This window comes from Trachinotus anak, unplaced genomic scaffold, assembly GCF_046630095.1.
Source record: "Trachinotus anak isolate AG129_WGS33_773 ecotype Australia unplaced genomic scaffold, CSIRO_AGI_Tana_v1 ptg000003l, whole genome shotgun sequence".
Taxonomy (NCBI): Eukaryota; Metazoa; Chordata; class Actinopteri; order Carangiformes; family Carangidae; genus Trachinotus; species Trachinotus anak.
Genome location: NW_027273854.1, coordinates 17,240,169 through 17,262,263, shown reverse-complemented (window position 1 = coordinate 17,262,263; position 22,095 = coordinate 17,240,169). Strand labels below are relative to the sequence as shown.

Here is a 22,095-nt window from a genome sequence, read left to right as displayed (position 1 = left end):
AGCAACTTGTTGGCACCACTGGCAGTTACATCAAAATAAAATCCAATATTACCACTAATGCAATTGATTCGTCTTATTTTATGGGAGCTGCACACTGTCTGCATCTGCACTTGGTAATGAACTGCTAGCCTACAAACAGGCTACATGACACAGCAAAAGTAGCTCATTTAGTTTATTTAGGCTATCTGACGTGGTGAGCACTGGGGCTGACCATCTTGAAATAATGTGGGAACACCCCCATTGTTTTTCTTGTTACTCCCATCCTGCCAACATTGCAAAAAATGCAGCTTAACATTTGATTCCATCCACTTGCATTATGGGAAACGTAGGATCCAGTGTATTTGGAGCTTGGCTTTAATTTTGACCATTTTTTTTCCTCCAGTGTGCACTAATACTAAATCACTGGAGTGGCCCTTTAAGGCATCGACAACTTTGCAGTAAAATTTAACACTAAGATTTAAACCATGGCGTCACGAACCAGCCACAACAGCCTCGCTTATTGTGCTCCTCCACTTTATTTTACTCCCAGTCTCTCACGGTGGCTCCCATTATTTTAATATTTCCGTAGGACTATCACAAATGGCCAATCCCATCACAGTGCGAGGCGCGGGCACGATCGCTCATGAACGCGTCCCGACTCACCGCGTCCGCCGCTGTGCCTGCGCGCCTCTGGGTGCGCGCAGGACCCGTCCCTACAGCCGCGGAGCAGCAGCGCATCCATCCTGCCGTGGAGCCGGGAGCCTGGAGCTGCGAGGAGCGCACAGAGAGAGCCACAGAAGATGGACGGAGTGGGATCGTTCGGAGCGGGCCGGGCCGGGTCCGCCATCGACCCGATTACCTTCGCCAAGCAGCCGCAGACCATCCTCAGAGTGCTGTCCTGGGTGAGAGCGGGTATTTTACGGTACTGCTGTTTGTGTGTGTGTGTGTGTGTTTGAGGGGGGGGGGGGGGGGTCCCTCTCTGTTGTCGTTGCGGCGTGAGACCCGTGACGTGTTCTCCCTGCAAATAGAGACCCTCAGAAATCCACCGATGATTGATGAGCAGGGTGTGTGAGTGGAAACCATGAAATGTATGCCTCTTAGTATTTGGGGTGTATTTATACAGAAATATACCGTTCAGGGTGTAACCCAGGCCTGGTGGTTATCTGACACCCTGACCATGAAACTGATCCTGGTACAGATGTTTAATGGGGCAGAAACCACTGTATCCTCACCTATCCTCATGTTTTTTAAAGCTTGCCTGTCAGTGGTTCAGGAGCACAGCCTGGGATGTGCAGTGGACCGGACCCGGGCTGTGTAGAAAATAAGACATCTCCTTGCTCATATCCCTCAGCCTCCCCGACCCCGTTGTTCGTGGCAATCATTATATTATTTTCTCTAAAAACATAACTGTGTTGCTGGCCTTACAAACCCGCTTCGTTTTTAATCTCTAATCATGTTTCCATTAATGATTTTTGCTGATTTACCCTAAACGGTCGTCGTCCGTCATCTCACCTGTGATTGGTCCGTGGACATCATTACGCACGCAGAGCCGCGGAGACGCGTCGTGGCCTGGCGCTGGATGTAACGCATCACCTTTGGGTGACACAGAGAAGGTCTTCTTTACCAGTGTGGAAATCTCTGAAGCACAACTAGGAGAGCTAAAAAAAAAAAAAAAAAATGTCAACCGTATTTGTTTCAGGTTTCACAAAACGAACATGTTGTGGGGTTTTTTTCTAGCGTAGGTGAAGAAGTTAAGACAAGGTTTACTCCTGAGCCTCTGGAGTCTTACAATGTTGGTGAGGCCACTTTAAAAGCATAGCATTTCAAACTACCAATTACTTTAAACAAGGAGAAGGTGAACCACGGCAAAACTACACTACAGAGAAATCTGGTTTGGTTTACTAAAGCTATTCAGAAAAGGTTGTTCAAACTGCCATGTAAAAAACATAAAAATTGACAGTGTACATATGATATGAAATTACAACATACAATACAATACAATAAACATATAAAAGACACAAAAGTAGGCCTACCAACTTGTCCACAGGTCATACGTAAACCAAAAAACTAAAATACCTCAGTATTTATGGGAGAGTGCTGGAATATCAGCTTTGGTTTTGTTTATAGTAATTGCTTAACTATGGCCGTGGTGATTCGTCCTCAGGCTGAGATTCAAGAGGTTTAGACATGATGAAGATGTAGCTGTGAGACTACACAGCACCTGCACGTACGTTTTGCACATGCACTACACAAAAATCAAGTGTGTGGTGTGGACCGCCTGACAAATGCATTGCCTCGGGTCAGGATGACATCACGGTTTAATTACAGTAAAGAAACAATGATAAAATCTAAATTTAAAAAAATCATTCCTTTCCTTGTATGGCCTAATATTGTTAACAGTTTCAGTATTAACTACACAAAAATGAGCCACTACACAGTGTAGCTGAACTGCCAGCAAGCTTCTGCAAAATAGTTAAACTACTAGATGAATTACATGTAGTTCATTAATCCCCACACTGGAGCCTAAATCTAGCTTTCAGTTCAGACAGCCCACATCAGTCATTTTAAAACCATCCTGGCTGATGGGCTTTACATTTATAATTAACCATTTTGCTGTTTGTTGGTGTATTTTTGCCATCACTGCTTCAGGGTGGCAACTGTGCTACATCACACTCTCACTTTCTTGATTGAAACAAAAACAACTCATATTGTCCTTACATTGCTAAAGCAGCAGTTCTCTTCATCTTTACATCACCCTAAGTAAAAAAAAATCAAAGTATAAAGCAAATGAGACAGTTGGAGGGAACCTGAAGCAGTGTCAAAAATAATCAGTAGTTGAATTTCCTTTCAAACTCAGTGCACATACACTGTCATAATCAAGCAAAAACCATGGTGAAAGTTTCTCTTTACATTAGGAGAAGCAGCTTAAGCAGCTTTATCATGCTGATTCATTAAAAGCACCCGAGTGTGTATCTGCTCAGATTATATCCACACGTGATTAGTTTAAAATGTGGACCCAACATTATCCCATTGTGTGCACCTCCACCATCATATGACCCAAACCCCCAAGTGTGGGTGCATTTCTGAGTGTGTGTGTGTGTGTGTGTGTGTGTCACACGGCCCTGTTCTGCCAATGTGTGTTAGTCAGCTGATCAGCGTCAGTGTGCGACTCCAGAACAGAGGGAGGGAAGAAGACAGAGAATAAACTATAGAGATCACATGTAGAGAAGGGCGTTATTGATAGAAATGAGATGGAGTAATGGGGGGAAAAATGTCATAGCATGAGATACGACAACCTTTACCACAATTCCTCTGTTGGTATACACACCGCCTGAGGACGGTGTGATTCTGAAGGGGAAGTGAAGCATCCACCTCTTCAGTCAGTCACCGAGAAAGAGAGGAAATTAGGTTAATGCTTATGGTCTGAGCACGCTCAAAGAGACACTCTCTAGTAGTACTGCCACAGTCCTGTTTCCAGTGAGCCTGCAACAGTGTTTGTGTTTGTTAAAGTGAGTGTGATGTAAAGAAAATAAGACATATGGTGATAGTTTAAGCAATAATTTGTATGTTAATATCCTTTCTTTTTTCTTCTGCTTTTACCAACAAATCTCCCTCGTTCCATTTTCTCTCTCCCTTGTCTCCACCCTCTCCTCTTCCTCTTCTGTCCCCGTCCACAGATATTTTCCCTGGTGGTCTTTGCCTCCATCGTGAATGAGGGTTACGTCAACATGGGTAGTGAGCGTCTCCACTGCGTCTTCAATAAGAACGCAGACGCCTGTAACTACGGTGTGTTTGTGGGCCTGGTGGGCCTGCTGGCGTGCTCCTTCTTCTTCCTGCTCGACTACAAGTTCTCCTCCATCAGCTCCGTCAAAGACAGGAAGAAGGCTGTAATGCTTGAGATCGGCTTCTCAGGTGAGGAGGCAGCCATGGGAGGTCGAATTTAAGTTTTTGATACATTTCAGTGTCAGAGAGCACAATTTGGACATTTCATAGTTGGCCTGTGATTTGTCAAATGGCCAGAAGCAGTGTCGGTGATAGGTGTGAATGTTATTTTACAATGGGAGTGGGCCTTGGATATTCAGTTAGTATACTGCAGAGACACATAAGACATAAATAGTGTCCTTGTTAAGTCTTGATCATGTTGAAAGGCAGGATTCAAACGGCTGGATTTCCCCAGAATACCAACATTTAGCCGAACTAGACGCACTTCTTTGTTTCAGATGACTGCTTTCAAGCACCAGAAGAGACCAAGAGAAATGAAACCTGTAAACTGACATTGCAGTTGTCAGAGAAATGAGAATATTTTTAATTTCTAAAGGGAACAAAGAAAAGCCTCAGTTGGTTTGGATTTGAAAAACCAATACCTGTTGGTGATTGTGATTTTTTTTGCCTCCTGTTTGTAGAGTTAAGACGGGAACTATCTTTCTTTCTGCTGTAACATAGTGTCACGGTTCCTCTGGCAGGTTTCTGGACCTTCCTGTACTTCGTAAGTTTCTGTTTCCTGGCCAATCAGTGGTCACGGACCACACCTGATGAGCTGCCACTCAACCAGGGGGCAGATGCAGCTCGGGCAGCAATCGCCTTCTCTTTCTTCTCCATAATCACCTGGGTAAGGATATGCAACTGCACAGACATGTACACACAGGGGCATGCAACAATGCAGACATGCAATAAACAGTAACACAAAGGTTTTGGCACACAACTAGAACCAGAATAAAGGCTTAGTCTACTGAGCAATAGTAGGTAGTACAAAGTTATAAAGCAAATCCTTGTCCTGCAAACTCCCTAGAATCAGCTAGGCAGGTCCAGTCAAGAGTGTTTCATATGTTTTCATTGCCTTATTGTTTATTTTTAATACATGTACCCAGAACTCCCCAGTAGTAATATTGATAAGAGCGGATTTTCCTACTAAACTAAACTAAACAATCAGGAGGAGGAAAAGAAATCGCCAGGACATTCCCATTTTTCACTGAGCTATTTGACTGTCCAAAGAGAAAAGTTAATGACACTTCAAACAAAAGCTCAGGATTAAGGCCTCCCTGATCAGTCGGGCCCCGGTGCCTGTGCCTGGTAGGTCCGTTTGATCCATCCACGACCTGAACTGTGAAAAATAATCCATGTCTGAATAAATTGAAGGTGAGAAACTGGTCATGCATCTGCTGACTCACAGTTATTCACAAGGCTTGTGAGTTTAAAGGCATCAACATCTTTGTCTGAACTTACACAAATCGTTTTGGACATACAAAAATAACATTTTAGAACATTCGCAGGTTTGCTTTCTGGCAGAGAGTCAGATGAGAAGATTGATACCACTGGCACACGTTTCCGTTAAATATGAAACTATAGCTGGGAGCCAGTTAGCTTAGCTTAACACAAAAACTGGATACAGCCTGACTCTGACCAAGGATAATAAAATCGATCTACCAGTACCTCTAAATCTCAGTAACTATTACATTATATCTTTGTTACAGTTTTGTTGAATTTGTACAAACACATAATGTGAAAAAGACAGTAACATATTTAACATAGAGACATGAGAGTGGTATCGATCTTCTTGTTTAATTTTACATAGGTAATTTCTTAATTTCTATAGCAGCAATTACATCATATAAAACAAACAATGAAATTCTGCTTTTAAAAGTGGTTTCTTCACTAATATCTGGTTATTAAAAACTGAGCTGTCATGATTTAGTCTGGCTTATTTTGACTTGTGCAGTACCTAGAGTGGGTTTTTTCTGATTTTTTTCATCTATTGCCCCCCTCTCTTTCCCACCCCCCTGCCCCTGTAGGCTGGTCTAACAGTGCGTGCGGTCCAGAAGTATCTGCTTGGTACAGACATGACCCTGTTCACCACGGAGCACATGGACGGCGGCGCACCCACCCAGCCTTACCCGTCCAATTCACCAGGAGGTGGCAACACTGAGACCACAGAGACCTACCAGAGCCCACCATTCACTGAGAGCAACGCAGCACCCACATACCAGGTTCCCATTTACTAGATAAGATAGACCTGATGGTGGAAGAGGAAAATCGGGAGAGGGATGAGATGGAAGATAAAGAAAATTGCTTTCTGTGATGTTACACGTGCAGTTGTTTATGTGTTGATCTGAGCTGAGTTTTCAATAACTGTTAAAAAAAAATGGCCTCTCTTTCTTTGTTTCCTCCTCTCGTTCCTGTTCCTTCCTTAACATTCCAGCTTTCTCGGCACTTTTCTAGACCTGTGTGTTGAACTCAATTTCCTACTTCAGCAAATCCATTGTCCTCAGATCAGAGCAGATGAGAGAAAAAGAAAACAAGAAGAGGAGATACAGAAGAGGAGGCCACTTTGCAGTATTCAAACACTATTTTGTCAAAAAAAGAGATGAAGGAATTAACAAGTGAGTGACTCCACCACAGAGCAGTATTAGATTACTAACTATAGCGCAGAGGACACTCACATGCGGCACCTTCGTCTTACTCTTTTCATTCATTAAAGTGTCCAATCCCCTTTCATGCCAAACAGTGACGGGGAATGTTTCTTTAGCTACAGTACGATCTGGTCGTTCCTCCCCTTTTCCCTGCTGCAGTTAAAAGTGATCATGTGTATTAAATCTGCATGTTTCCAAACTTAGAGATCAACTAAGTGCCATACTGTACTGCGTGTCTCAGACAGTGACTTAATTTAGTAGATTTCCACATGCTGTAAAAAAAAAAACAAAAAAAAAACAATGACGACAATGTTTTGTGACCAAGTGCAATATCTCACATTCTTATGTAGGTAGGTATAAACTGTACTATAGGTAGGCTAGATACCATCAGATTAGACCAGCTTTAGGCACTGTCTCAAATTACTTACTAGTCTTTGGATTGTACTCACAAATCTCAGGCAAATGTGACACATTGAAATTGTTTATCTAAATTGCTGAGCTTGGTAAAGATTGGAGTAGTTTGTAAGATATACGGTAGATGTTATGTTGAACCGAGGACTCTTCATCCACAAAGCGTGTTGCTAATTTATAGATAATTAGTATTATTGATGAAGCTGTTATATCAAGTATTCTTTAGTCTTCCTTGATGTTGTGGAGTCCATTGTTTTAACTCAGTTTAAAGGAAAACAGTTTTACAATACAAAATATTTGTCAAGTACCTTGTCACGATAGCTTAACATGTGATTCTGGTTCATTCACATACGAAGGACAGTTTTCGCAGTTTGATCGCTCTCAAGATTCAATGGGGAAACCATAATCCACAGCGAATCACTTTTCAGTCTGGTATATTTCTGTCTCAGGCATGGATGGATTACTGAATGGGCTTACCAGGCACATGGCCAGGGGCCCAAGGGGTCAGGTCGTCCCCTTTGCTGGAGCCCTTGTTTGAAGTGACTGTTAACATTTCTTATTGGTAAATCAATCAGGACTATGACAAAATTCCTACAAGGTGAGGCAAAATGACAACAAAGAGACTCAAAACAACCACAAACAACCACAAACAACTACAAAGAGACTCAAGACAGCAACAAAGAGACATGAAGAAGTGAAACAAAGAGACTTGAAATGACAAAGACTTTCAGTGTGGGGTCTTGCCCCTGCAAAGATAGCTGGGGGGGCTCATTGGCTTGTAATCCACCCATGCCAGGGAATATATTTAGTGGGTTATTTGAGACAGTGTCCTATGTTGCGTGTCGTATGTATAAAATGGGGGCGAGTGGGGAGATTCTGGGTAAGTCAGGTCTGTTTATGTTTACGTTTTAGAAGCTGCCAAACTGCCCTGTGTTCTTATTGCTGTCTTTTGATTACCATATTACTACTATGTTGTTACTGTCTATGGGATTTTATGTAATCACAAAGCAGGGGGTGGCAACAGATGAGCTTTTATTCAGTGAGAGAGGTCAGGTTGTTGGATGATTCAGTACAGTCTCAGGCAAAAGAAAAAACCTGTTTGTGGGAGGTTAGGGATGCTAGCTGGCTAATTCATTGATCCTGCAACCCCGCCATTGAGGGAGATGGGTCGGAATTTGTTGCCATGGGGACAGGGACAGGGTTGGGTGGATGTGGGTCACTAATGATGTAGATAGTAATCATGCCAACTATGTCGGTGTGTAGCAGTGTCTCTGTGTCGTGGTTCACGTGCACTCGCCATCAGTGAATCTGTAGTTTTGGTGTGTGTGTGTGTGTGTGTGTGTGTGTGTGTGTGTGTGTGTGTGAGTGCATGCACGTGCAACAGGTGTGCATGTGCACGTGTATTAACATGCATGAGAGACCGTGATCCATGTGTTTGTGTGGCAGTGTGTGAGTGTGTGCAGTTAATTAGTGGTGCATAAAAGTTTTTTTCTCAAAGATTTGTTTGTCTGAGTTTTAGCGCAGAGGAGGAAACCATTAGTCTGTTTCACCATTTAATAAATTCCCCAAAAGAGAATTAGTCTTTCTGCTAAATATATTATATCAAGTTATATGTCAAGTTATGAAAAGAAATGATTCTTTTTTTTTCTATCTTTTTTTTTGATGACAGAGCCAAATATAAAACTTCCTGTTTGAGTGATATGATTGACCTGTAGAATGCCTTGCCTGCTCCTCTATCTGATCCCATGTAAACAGCGCCCTCTGCTGACCAGAGAAGGCTCTGCAGCAGCAGGACAACTGCGGTTCCCTGAGTTTTAAAAGTAATCATGATAATAATGCATGAAATTGTTCTATAAGACTCATTATATGTTGAATACTATGTAATTCTTAAGTTGACTCCAAAGTGTTTTACAAAGTGAGATTTGCCAGCAATCAGTGCAGCTGACAGGATTCCTTCTTGTGTTATATTAATCACAGTTAATGGTCAGAATTGTGCACGAAGGCTGATTTACTTTATGTAATGGAACAAAACACAAAACAGGAGATGGTATCAAAGTAATTTCTTATATTTCGTGAGGTTATTGGCTCATAAAGTCAGGTAAGCCTAGTTGTAAAGAAATAGCTCTTAAGGCAAATGGGAATAAAGCCCTTTCTGTTCCATACCTTCCTATTTCAAGCACTTATAAGTATGAAAATAATTTCAAAATCTTGTAGAACAGAGCAAAGAGTAGTCGTTAAGGATTTACATGTGAGCATGATTTTCTGCATTTTATTCACCAGACTGTCTGCGAGTGGGTAGTTAAGTGAGTGCTCGTGATAAACTGAGGGTTTTCCAGTAGTACTTCCTTTCAGGATTTTGTTTAGGGAAAGGGTGCAACAGTGTTCGGTGCTGGACTGTCACTAGGTGGGTTTTAGGTTGGGTTGATTTGCAAATACTTTCAGGTACTCGGGTGCATGGTTGGGTACTGTTAAAACTATTTGGTGCAGTTAAAGGTCTAAACTTGTGTTTTTTTCATGTTTTAGCCAGTTACCAATAAGTCATGTTCAGTAAAAATAACGTCCAGCTATATCCTGAAGACATTTTTAGATGGATTCCCCACTGTTCAGGATACCGTTCTGATATGATAAATATCATCTTGCAGAGACTTGAGTCACTAAATGTGCCATTTGACCTGGTGCTTTTCATTACATGCAGCTTTGCTTATTGTTCGTATTTGAGGTCCGACTGTCTGACACGACTGACTGATTCTCAGAATTCTTCTTTGATTCTCAAATCTCATGTCCGTGTTGAGCGAGTTCAGTCCAGACCCCTTCTCACACGTGCACTGCCATGCTGTAATAACTAAACTACACAATATTAAATGGTATAATCCTGAAGACTTTCATGAAGTCAACCCCATTTTGACATTTATGGTTCTGCATCTTTCTACAATAGGCAGTAAATGTATTTAAATTCTGTACTTACTCCTCTATAGAGTATTTGCATCATTTCCTGTGCTGGATTTAAATTGGATTCAAGTTAAATAAATATTAATAGTGACAGACTTGAGTCTCTGCAAGTTTGTTTTCCTTCCCATAGAAAGGAAATCAATTTAAAATCTTATGGTCAGTAATAATGTCAAGTTTGAACATGCTGAAATATGAGAAACCACCAGTATAGTCCTTTAAATGTCAGGTATTACTGGGCTGCTAGTATCCAGTTAAGTGGTTGGGTGTGACTGGGGTCTTGATGGAGGTATTGGGTACTACTGAGGTACTGTTGGGTAGTTTGGGGTACTGTCAGGTCAGGTTGTATTATTGTTCTCAGTGCTTCAGTCTCTTCAGTCAGTGTGGTAGATAAAAATAATAATACAAGCATTCTCTGTGTTTTGTGCTCTGGCCCATGTACACTAATGTGGTATTGGTTGATTGTAAAATTCAGTATGTTATTGAAGTAAATGGAACCTGTGTGTGATGATGTCCAGGGTCTGGTTTGTCCTGTACTACTGAAAATAAAAAAAATATATATATTAATAATGATTATTTATTAACTACAATGCACTCTTTGTTGGAAATACTTTGTTTGACCAATATTAAAGGGGCCGTCGGCACCAAAATCAAAGTTTTATGTGATCATGCTGTCGTTTTGTTAGACCGAGATAAAAGGTTATGATATGTATTAATGCCAGTGCCATCAACTGTGGGTTTTCCAGTATAATACATTGCATCAATATTACAAATTGTCCCCCGTTAATACTGATGATAAAAAACAAACCCCATTGATAAACAAACAAGTAAACATTGATTTTGTAGTGTGCTACCCCTTTAACATGTTTCTTCTGAGTTGTTTCTTCCTGTTCTGAAGGTGTTTGACCTCTTCAGTGTAAAAACGCTGTGTACAGAGATGTGTGTCACTGTCTATTAGCTGAATGTGTCTGGACTGCAGTCTGACCGTCACTCCAATAAAAAAGATAACATGTTTTGGACTGCCTGTTTCTGTGCCTGAGTTTAATGTGTGAAGTTTGTTCCAGTTTTTTAATTTCATTAAATTTTAATCAACAACTAGACCTGGGATGATCTCTTTCAAAATGTTCACTTGGAAATAATTCATTTCCTGTCAGTATTTCAGGGATGAAATAAAGATCAAATAATTGAAAATGACAGTTAAGTAGAATTATTAAAATAGTTTGCATTCAAACAATTTCCCCACATTTTATGAAATTACATAATACCACTGTAGTTTTGTTTAGCTAGTTTAGCTTTCCACATATATGCATTTATAATACACCACTGTTGCACAAGTAGCTGATCAGGAATAGGCACAGCTCTTACACATAATGTAAACAAGATTATTGGGGCTGCAACTATTTGTATTATCAATTAATCTGCAAGTTACTTTTTAATTAATGTGTTATTTTGGTCTATAAAACATTTTGTCCGACCAACAGTCCAAAACTCACAGATTATTATTTAATTATAATCTAAGGTCAAGAAAAGATGCAAAGTCCCTCTGGACAACTTTTAAACATCAATTTTTTAGGTGCATTTTTGCTTGAAAAATGATCGATAAACCATTGTAGCTCTAAAGATCACGTTACATGTTACTTTGTGACATGTCATCTCACATGCATACACGTTTGGGTCTTTCTCCATTTGTAAGGACCCTTGTTGACATAATGCATTCCCTAGCCCCTTACCCGAATGACAACTAAATAACTAACTCCACCCCCAACTCTTACTCTAACCTAAATCTGAAATTTGAACTTTAGTCCTGAAGTAGTGAGGGCAGAACAAAATGTACATGCACACAGGTGGGCAGTACTGCAAGCTAAGGCTCCTGAGGGAGAAAATGGACAGATTGTGTATTGGATATAACCAGTGCACGCTAACAAAGAGTAAACATGTCCAGAGTGTCAAAGGTTGAATTTGAATGTGTAGGGGTGAGAGAGATGCTACTGTTTTATGTTGCTGGCATTATGATAGCATAAGGCATTTATTAATCATAACCCATTTTATAAAGAGATGTACACCGTAATAAAAGCTGGAAACTTAAATAAATACAAAACCACTGGAAACCTAAGTGGTTATCATCCCATCCTACCCCTCATCCTTAAAAAGCAGATATACTATGTGAAAACTGTTGAAAACAGGCAAGGACACTCTTTGATTGTTTAGGTCTTTAGTTTCCATTTGAAACCTTGTGCAACAGCACCGCCCCGATTAACTAGTCCATCTGTCAACCAGTGAAGCAGATCTACCGGTGAGTGACATGAACAGAATAAATGAAAACAGTATAGAAAAGCATTTAAACTGTGAAATAAAATTTGTTCTAATTCCTGAAGCAGCTTCCTTCCTGTCACTCATCCTCTGACATGACAGGAATCTATTCACTCAAATACCTAAAACGCCTTCCTCTGCACGAAGCAACCAACAATTAAAAGCAATTAAACAGCTAAACTTAAATAAATATGGTTCTAAAATGTTGAAATGAACATATTTGTGTTTATTTTGTTATTTAACCAAGCAGCCCCTCTGGGGAATTATACATAACTTTATCAACTCTGTTTGTTGACAAAAGACATTTTTGTTATCAGTTTGAAAGCACAAAGCATGGTACAAAATGCAAATCAACATTATTTTGTATTAGGGAGCAAAAAATTATTCAAGTAAAGCCTTTGCTCGTCTCTCTGCTCTCCTTAAATAAATCGATAGTTCTGGTTAGATGTTGCCAGTGCCAGTGCCAGCTGGAGACGTCCTCACAGGATGCGAATTGAAAGAAGAGGTGAACTGGAGCAACCCTGTGTGTCTAAACTGTAAAACCATTTACACAAACCTATCAATACAATCCTCAGCAGAAAGTAAAAACATCATAAACCATCTTAAATTCTCCTTCAACGTGAGATATAGGCCCAAGCTCCTCTGAGACGTGGTCATACAGTAAGCAGGCTGCTGTTTTCCACGCTGGCTCCTGCACGGCTTTGACAGGGCTGCAAGGGCAACTGAAAATCTGCCTCACAATTGCAAACAGAGCAGAGGTAAAACCACGGGCTAGCTAATGATGCGGCTAATTGACTGCAAGGAAGGGAACTCCTCAGTCTCCCTGATGTGAAGGGTCTTGTGGGAGTTGAAGTCTTTGGGGGCCAGTACCTGTCTGCAAGTGGGGCACACCTGGCAGTCCAGCTCAGCTGCTACGTTAGCCACCGTGGGAGGTGTCTGCCAGGCGTTCTTCTTGTTCTTGTTTTTCTTTCCTCCTCCAGCCCCCGACTGTTTCTCCAGGGCCTTACAGTCTCCGTGGGCAGTCAGCAACTCCTGCTGCTTGCCAGTGTCCGGCAAGAGCACCAGCAACTCATTGAAGATGCGGTTAAAATCATCTCCGAGCAGGTCCTTACAGCTGCGGTGATACTGAGCTGCTGTGATCACACCCTGGGAACAATTACACAATTCGAGGAGTAAAATGTGCAATTAATGGATGAAAAGGTGACATCTAACAAAAAAACTCATGATCATAACTTGGTGAATACCTGTCTGAACTGTGCAGAGTAGTTTTTGAACTGGTTGAACTTTGACTCATCGTTGTGGAGGTACTTTCTAATGGACTGGATCAGCTCCAGGTTCCTCTGCTGGAAGTCCTCTGGCACTAGGTAACCACTGCTTGACACTTTGGGGGGCCTAAGGGTGGAAAAAAAGAAAAAAAGGCCAACAGGGTGAGCACTTTTAACACCAAAATCGTCGTCAAACACAAACAAATCAAGAGGAGATCACATAAAAAAAAGCAGTGGCTTACAGGTTGACTGCAGAAGGAGCAGGCTCCACCACATTGCTGTTGAGGGGGATCCCAGTGAAGCCTGGGGGGGGCTTAGGGGCTGAGATTCCCAGACCGGGTGGAGGTGGGGGCATTGTGGAGGATGGGGCAGGAGCTGAAGCCTTCATTGGGAAGGAGGTCTTGAAGCCTGACAGATAAAGACAGTGTGAGCTACTACTTCTATCACCTCCTATGACTTGAGTCAATGGGTGCAGACAGAGCCTGGTTTTCTCTCCATTTGAATTCAGCACAGAAAAACGACACAAGCCAATTGTGGTGACCTGAATCGACAGTTCTGTGAAGCAACAAAATATCATCCACGCCTCTGTTGCCAGATTACATGTTTTAAAAAATGCTGATATTTTGGCCTGACTTTCTGATGTTAGGGGTCGACATCTGTCCATCTTTGGTTTTAGAGGGGTTTATAAGATGTGCTGGAAACAAGGTGTGGGCCTGTCTCTCCTCTGCTTTGCTCCGTGTGTGTGAGGGGTAGAGATGTCACGATATGAGAAATTTGGTAGTGAGTATCAATACCAAGGAGATTCCATGATTATCAACACAAAATTCAATACCACTGTAAAAAACAAGAGGAAAACAACAGAGGCTGCTTCACACACAGTATACCAATACACACACACACACACACACACACACACACACACACACACACACACACACACACACACACACACAAACCTCCATAAAGTACTCAGTACTAACCCTAACGGTAACATTTCAGGACATGAACATTTTGACAACACGTTAATACAACATGTACAGATAAATTTGAGGTGATTCCTTCTGTCATTTGAAATGCTCTGTGGCACCATTGGCATTCTGGCTTTTAGTTGTCTTCAACTTGTCCACGTGAAATGCAAAACACCTCCACACACCAGTCTTGGCATGTTTTCTTTCCACAAGTCGTGGCAGACCTGTTGCTGCATACGCAACACGTATTGTTGTTATTGTTTTTTGTGCCAAGTCTGACGTCAGACTACAACACCTGCAGGGTTATTATACTGCCCACGTCAGTCCCTGAAAATCACATCTCCACTAAATATAACATGCACAGTACCGTCGGTACTGTAGCAAAACAAGCACTGTCACATTTTCAAAATTTTGCCATCGACTTGGTACCAAAGTATCAGTTCCCATGACATCTGTACTGTAGTTTCCTGTACACGGTGAAGGAGAAAGCAGAGGAGAAAAAAAACTACCTTAAATTACAGCAAAATGCTGGAGCAGACAGATGTCAATTCAGCAAACACCAGCCTCAGTACCTCAATACCTTTCAAAACTGCCACACAGACACACGTCTCCTGCTAGGATTTAATTATAGTAGACTGTAAAAACTATAAGCAGAAAAAGAGAAAATGTCAAACCATCACAAAAGAATATTGTGGATATTGGCATACTTGTTGTACCTGGCGGAGGTTTCTTGGTCATGAGAGCAGGAAACTCTTCTTCCTGTTCAAGAGGGGGGTCCGTGTTAGGATGAGGGGTTACTGCAGCTGCTTCCTTGCTAATAGGTGGTGATTTCTCAGGGTGGCCATTAACCAATCCGCTCGTCAGTGCCGCTGTCACAGTGCTGGAAAGAGGTTTGTTGCAAGTTTTCTCAGGGACATTCTCCTTCTGTGCAGCTGTTTCCACTGAGATTGTATTTACAGTTGTTGTCGTGGTTGAAGACACAGACGTAGAGGGAGCAGCCGTGTTCTTCTGCTGTTTTTTCTTCTTGCTGGCTTTGGAGGTAGGGAGATCGGTGTTGGTGGTCGGGTTTGAAGGGCTAGAGGTCGCAGTTGGGGGTTTACTGTTGCCTCCTTTAACAGTGAGCAGAGAAGAGATGTCCAACATGGTGGGCACTGAGCGGAACTCCTGCTGCGTCATTCCTCCACTCTCATCATCTGAGAAAGGAGGAGACCGGGTAGATGCTGCCTTCCCATTATCTCCTACTTTCTTTTTCCTCCGTGAAGATACAGAAGTTGAGGAGGAGAGGAGCTGAGGGCCAGAGGATGCAGATGAAAAGCTAGGGGGAGGTCTGGAAGAGGGAGGAGGGTGAGTGATGGGTTTAGCCACGGCAGTATTGTTGGACCATGCAGAGTTGGTTCCTGCTGCAGGTTTGAAGGGCCGGATTTTGGACACGAGCGCTGGGAAATCCTCCTCTTGGAAAGAAGAAGTCTTCTTAGGTTGGGCAGAGTAAGCTGGGGTCATGGGGGATGCAACAGCAACAGCTGAGAGGCTAGGGAAGTCATCTTCCTTCAAAGCTGCACGGGCTGCTGGAGCGGCTGCAGGAGCTGGCTTTACACTAGAGGAAGACACACAACAAGAAAGGAAATGAAGATTTCGGCAAACCAGAGCATATGATGAGAATATCAGTTTGTACTGTGTGAAAAATATTACATGGAGGTTGCAGCTATGGCTCCCAAAGCTGGGAAGTCGTCTTCTTCTCCTGGATTAGTGCTCTTCATTGTTCTTACTGTCAAAGAGGTGACAATAATTGTGTCAGAATCACTACAGTTTACCAGTCCTTTCACGACAACACCTAACAACACATTCACTGATTAGTACATTTGAAACTTTTTTTCACCTGGAGGTTTGTTTGTTGGTTTAATGTGTCCGGTCCTGTGTCTGGGCTCTTCTGGTTCTGTTCTCTCCATCCTCTCCTCTCTGGGGTGTTTGGGAGCACTCCTCTCCTGCACCGCCCCTCTCTCCTCCTGTCTACGCACTGCCATGGACGCCCTTATAGCAGCTTCCATCTGCCTGTCTTCGTCTTCTCTGCATGGACAAGCACACACTCCAGTAGAGTCAAAAGCAACAACAAAACCAATAACATGACATAATTGCACCATGATTGAAAATAAACTGGAAATTTGACTGCAACAGCTGCTCAATTGTGGAATGTTGAACAGAAACAGCCTTAGTGGAGCCTTCAGAGACTTAAGTTTTACATTTCAATACTGAAATTGCACAGAAACAAACACACACACACACACACACACACACACACACACACACACACACACACACACACACACACACACATACTTGCACTTCTATCTTTCTTCTTCTAACTGAGTGCCTAACCCTAACCCTAACCTTAACCTAAACCTAATTCTAACCATAACTCTAAAACCAAGTCTTAACCCTAAAAATGTGATTTTAAGGTGTCTCAAAAAGTGAGGACCAGCCAAAATGTCCTCACTCTATTAGTAAAACACTTCTTTTGGTCCTTACTATGTAGCAAGTACAAGTGTACACACATACACAGACACACAGAGCAGCAGTACAAAGGTGATTGTCAGCCAGCCATTTGTTAAATATTTTCCACGTTCACTCCCCATCAATTGCACCGGACGCTGATGTAGTCAACACAGAACTGGTCACTTAGACTCACCGAGAGTATCTCCAGCTCTTCTGTCCCCCATGAGACCGTCCTCTTCCTCCTTGGTTGTGACGCGTCTCCTCGTAGTCCTCGCCTGTCACCAGACCTGAGGACACACGCATACTGCTTTTACTCACATTCACTTCTTCCAAACTACATTTATATCAACAATAACTTCCAGTGGAATGGCAAGTGTTGTGAATGGGTAAGTCTCCCTCATACAGACCCAAACATAACATCGTCACCGACCTTCATTTCTCCTCTGTTGTCTCGGGGCGTAGTTGAACTGCAGGTCGATGTGGCGGTTCTGTCGAGCCTCGGCCCGGTTCTTGCTGTGTGCTGCAGCCTTGTGGGCCTTATAGTCGATCTCAGTGCGGAAAGCATGGGTGAACTGTTCTGTGGCACAGCGGCCTTCCTCACACAGGTAGTGACTCTCTCTGAAGTGCTCACTCAAGTACTGATAATCGCTGTCAACACATTTAAAAATAAAGTCTTAACAACCGGCTTCACCTTTCTTGCGTTCAGTGGATGATTCATGACCAAACAGGATTTCTGTGTGAGAAACAGCTATACACACCTGTAGTATTCCTGAGAACCGTCTGCGTCACAGAAGTGACAGAAGAAGTGGTCCCTGCGCAAGTGTTTCAGCAGCTCATCATTATCAAGGTAACGGTCATCGCAGAACTTGCAGAGCGGGTGTCCTCGGTGACTGGTGTCGTCTGGGTCTCCATGTGTTCTGTGACGTGCCAGTTCCTTACGGTTGTACCACTTCCGCTCATGGGAGAAGATCTGGCAAGAGAAGTAAAGTTTACAGAACAGGGGACTGACAGCATTGTTGATCTTGATTTTTTTTTTTTTTTTCCCCCACAAACTTGCTCACCACCACACATTGGATTGGATTGCATCATCTGTCATAGTTGGACTGGCCATCAAGAGCACTAAGAAAAGTCCTGCTGCATCGGTGGGCCGTCAAAAAAATCAATTTTACTGTTTTTACTGTCCCTGCCAGGCTCTTTACTGAACCTCTCATTCATCTGTACCTGTCATTCAAGGTGCGCAGAGTGGCTGCGTGCACATGCTGGGACTGGGCTCACTGGACAATGACAATGTCAGCCCTAACCAACTCAGTCAAGTCAGTGTCATTATTGTTAGGGTTACTGTAGTTATTTATTGTTAATTATTTGACACGACATGAAGTAATGGAGTTGTGTATATATTGTTCGTTATAGTTATACAGTATTATCTACTAATTAATTTCAGAAAGCCACAAACAACACATTCCAGGAACAATTAGATGTATCAGTATTTACTGATAACTCCTCAAGTTGTTACACTTATTTAAATAACTGAAAAAAATGCTTGTGTTATTGCATTTAATAACTGAAGTTGGCATTGCACTCTTCATTTTCTGTAACTGACTACTGTTGTTATGGTGAAGTACAGTTGACAAGGACAATACTTTGATGTGCTCAACTGGCGTGAAAGTAAATTGCGTATTTCAAGCACAAGTAGCTTAATACTAATCCCCAGAGTATTTATTTGTTAAAAACAAAAAATGTAATGATTTTTGCCACAATTAGTCCTCAGCTCCCCACATGAGATGTGCATCCTGGCTGTCACCTGATCTTCTTGGTGGTACAACATCATATTGTATTTATGTATACAACACTGGCAGTTCAATTCTAAAATGTGGTCACACCGACTATAAGTAAACCTAATTACAGTCTTCAGTGTGATCAGTTTGTTAAAATTGACTAGGTATACCTTGAGATGCTTTGTGCAGAGTTTGCAACAGAAGAGCTCATGCTGCTTCCTCATGTGCTGCTCCAGCTCCTCAAACCTGGAGAAGATCTTAGGCTCTGAACAGCGGACGCACTCTGACAACAGCAGATGCCTGATGAAACACACACACACACACACACACACACACACACACACACACACACACACACACACACACACACACACATGATGAGAAACTACAGTCTGGATTTAAACCAAACCAAATGAGTTATTTTCACATAAAACACATAAAACTGCTTTGGTCAACACATGTATTTTAGACTGAGAAGCCTTTATAAATGGGAGACAGAAGAAGAACCAGTAAACACAAGAGCACAGCGTGGAATATGTTATCATGAGGAAACAGCACTGGAGGCTTTTCCAAATGCACGCTGCTACTTTTAGTCATACTATTTCTGTGTGGTTGTGTATCTTTTCACCATGATTCAGTCACGTCTGAACAACGGTCCATGTTTTCTTTTTCACATTTTATATTACTATATTCCATATGGTTAGTTTTGGTTTTACAGTACTTTACAATTTTGTGAGCGGATTCAAGAACTTTGCATGTGTGCTTCATCTCTCTATACCTGGTATTGACTAGTTCACAGACAGACATGTGTCTGACGCCGGCATGTTGACAATTTGGCAAGTAGCCTCTTCTATATCCTTCTCCTCTTAGCTTTTTATTGTTTTTATTAATGGGTGACAAGCCTCTCTCAACTTCCTGTAATTGACCCAAAAAGTCTGAACGATCCAGAAAAAAAGCACCTTTCACACCTCCTATTGTGGTTCAAACCAAACTGAAAAGTCCACAAGGCCCAGACCAAACAAGGTAGGTGTGACGGCACACTTAACCTTTTATCCTGATTATGAACAGACGCATCTGGCCAGCATTTGACAGGTGGTTGCTGACAATTTCAACTTAGTGAAACACTGGCCAAAGAGAAACAATCCTTGCTAGTCTATGGGCAACACAATCATAAACAGTAATGCAGAAGAGTACCTGTACTGGGCATAGATCTTCTCGTTACCAAAATAGATATCGTGCTTCTTCTCACAGGGAAACTGCTGGTAGGGCAGAGACGAGAAGGCATCCAGTTTTTTCACGAACACCACCTGAGAACAACGTGATAGTCAGTAAGAATGTAAGAAATTATGAATATCTCATGCCAAACACTCTCTTTGGAGAAAATGGAGGGTAAATAAGGCTGTAGTGTCGTTTTGAAATAACTACTAGCATTCTTAGGCAAGTTTTACAAGTACTTCAACATCTTTAGAGGCTGAAAATAGTGCTCATGTAACAATGTGACAACGACATTATGTAATGCGTTGGGAACCCTATGGAATTATGGGAATGCATTCACTTTATAAAAAAAAAAAAAAAAAACAGTTATATACACACTTATACATGCGATATTAAACAAAGCAGTTCAAAACATTTTAATGACATTAAAAATAATGTCTGTTTTCGGGAAGTTGGTAACAGGTATGTTTTCTATTGAAGGGAGTGGTACTCACTAAGGCCCTAACTGGTAGGAGACTGTCCAGCTGGGCTGACAAGTTGGCTAAAGTCCATTCAGCTGCCTGAATCTGACTGGACCGATTTCCACGACGGAGGGATGACTAGCAGACATATAGCAGCCACTTTAAAAAGATTTACAATTTAAATACAAAGCAGCCGAGAAATAAGTAGTAACTAAGAAGCCACTCATTGAACTTGCTCACGCTGGTTAATGTGAAAGTTGACAGCTGGCATTTTGTATAACAGTTCACTAAATCACAAACTCATTGTCACATTAAGTAAGCAGGATAAAACCAGCAACACCGCCCGACCTAGCACACTGTCAAGTGCTCACATACAGAGGCCAACTCGTCAGCTAGCTCCACCTGATTTTAGGCAGAGCTAACTAGCTAACCTGCATTCATAGACTGGCTAGTGTTAGCGTTAGCTGCCTCTGCTAAGCTAATGACAGCCCAAAAAAGTAGTCTGAGCAGTTGGCAGGCACCGTTGTTTGATATGTCTTATTCACATCACTGCTTTTCATTTATTATGAATCCAGCTAAGATGGCACGATTCAAATCGAGTCTATTTTTCTCTACTATAAGAGCACCGGGACGATGGGCCTAGCTAGCACCACCAGGCGCCATCCCCGAGGTACAGTAGCGGAGCAACGCGCACCTTGTCGAGCTCCTCCCGGCACACGGCGCAGTACTTCTGCTCGCACAGCACCCTCATCTTGGTGGAGCAGCGGTAACACACCGGGTGGTCGCATTTTCCTAAGGCGAAGATATCGACTTCCTGGCAGCACAGGACGCAGTGTTTCTCTGTCTCTTTTGTGGGTGTTGGATCCATGTTGGTGAAGAAGGCACAGCTCACCCTTAATACTATTTGTTATTGCGGACAGACAGCCGCTGAAGCGCTTACGTAAGTATGAAAGTCTGCGCCGCCGCCGCGTCACGTCCCTGGTGTCGTTGGCCGATCTGTATAACACGGGGATGGGACGACCACACCTGCACTGCGGCGCCGCGGGGCCCGGACACACCTGTGCAGATCTGCGCGGAAGATTGTGACGGCTCCACGTGTGCAGCACCGTGTGTGCCGGTCTGAGCTGAAGCTGATGTGAGAGACTGAAATGTTAACATGTGCCTCAAAGTGCAGGTAGTTCTCTGGATTTTTATAAAGATGGAAAAAAAAAAAGAGAAGAGACCATTTGATCCATGATACGACTTTATAATTCAATTTTAAATAATACATTTACATTCAATAAATTATTAGTGCTTTCTCGGACTTTGATAACACCAAGATGGAAATTATTCTTTTCAGATTCAGATCAAAGAAATCTAAATTAACTTGAGCACAGAGAGCAGATGGGGAGGAAAGAGAGCATCTCATTCACACAGTAGAGGTGACTAATGCTGCATTTCCTTTCAAATCGTGTTTCACACGTGGATAGATCACACTGGGATGATGTTGGTAGTGCCATGAATCTCAGGTAGGACGATGTTTTATTATAGATATGCAAAAGGTGCAAAACCATGTCGCACAAATACCAAATTTAACTCCTGCTTTAAGAACTTGGCTTCAGTAAAAGGTACTATCATGAAAATGTAGTGAAGTGTTTTAGTTTATCTCAGGATACATTTGTGGCATCCCAAAAGGATCAATATTAGGTCCTCTTTTATTTTAAATTTAAATGCTGCCTCTAGATGATGTGCTTTTACAAATTTGGCATCAATTATGATGGCTTTGTAACACTTTCTAAATAAATGCCCTTGTCTGTCAATTCCCTGACCCCAGTTTATGATGTGGGTTTTCCATCAGATATGTGAGGTCTCAACTTAGTGGAACTCAA

General features: G+C 42.2%; 2 protein-coding genes across 4 annotated transcripts; one reads left to right on the top strand and one right to left on the bottom strand.

Annotated features, from left to right (window-relative positions):
• Positions 1–658: 658 nt before the first annotated feature.
• On the top strand, positions 659–6,687 carry syngr3a (synaptogyrin 3a). Its single transcript, XM_071474190.1, has 4 exons — positions 659–881; positions 3,657–3,891; positions 4,443–4,588; positions 5,769–6,687. The coding sequence occupies exons 1-4, from the start codon at positions 780–782 to the stop codon at positions 5,976–5,978; spliced, it is 693 nt and encodes a 230-aa protein (XP_071330291.1). The 5' UTR covers positions 659–779; the 3' UTR covers positions 5,979–6,687.
• Positions 6,688–12,258: 5,571 nt separating this feature from the next.
• Positions 12,259–21,199, bottom strand: znf598 (zinc finger protein 598). 3 transcript variants are annotated; one of them, XM_071474187.1, is made up of 12 exons: positions 20,922–21,199; positions 19,746–19,858; positions 18,722–18,851; positions 17,535–17,746; positions 17,207–17,424; positions 16,970–17,063; positions 16,163–16,350; positions 15,976–16,051; positions 15,003–15,880; positions 13,561–13,726; positions 13,298–13,445; positions 12,259–13,199 (listed from the first exon to the last, which is right to left on the bottom strand). In XM_071474187.1, exons 1-12 carry the CDS (start codon positions 21,093–21,095, stop codon positions 12,825–12,827), a joined length of 2,772 nt encoding a protein of 923 aa, XP_071330288.1. In that variant the 5' UTR covers positions 21,096–21,199; the 3' UTR covers positions 12,259–12,824. The 3 variants fall into 3 exon arrangements, with proteins under 3 accessions (XP_071330288.1, XP_071330287.1, XP_071330289.1); XM_071474186.1 differs by having other exon boundaries at positions 12,680–13,199; positions 14,994–15,880; positions 20,922–21,161; XM_071474188.1 differs by lacking the exon at positions 20,922–21,199 and adding an exon at positions 20,261–20,373 and having other exon boundaries at positions 12,680–13,199; positions 14,994–15,880.
• Positions 21,200–22,095: the final 896 nt, after the last annotated feature.

Coding starts and splice junctions, on each gene's coding strand:
- syngr3a (XM_071474190.1), top strand. CDS start 780: ATGGACGGAGTGGGATCGTTCGGAGCGGGCCGGGCCGGGTCCGCCATC. Junction 882..3,656: donor TCCTCAGAGTGCTGTCCTGG/GTGAGAGCGGGT, acceptor CCCCGTCCACAG/ATATTTTCCCTGGTGGTCTT. Junction 4,589..5,768: donor TCTTCTCCATAATCACCTGG/GTAAGGATATGC, acceptor CTGCCCCTGTAG/GCTGGTCTAACAGTGCGTGC.
- znf598 (XM_071474186.1), bottom strand. CDS start 21,095: ATGGATCCAACACCCACAAAAGAGACAGAGAAACACTGCGTCCTGTGC. Junction 19,859..20,921: donor GCCGGGAGGAGCTCGACAAG/GTGCGCGTTGCT, acceptor CGTTGTTCTCAG/GTGGTGTTCGTGAAAAAACT. Junction 13,446..13,560: donor GCTCCTTCTGCAGTCAACCT/GTAAGCCACTGC, acceptor TTCCACCCTTAG/GCCCCCCAAAGTGTCAAGCA.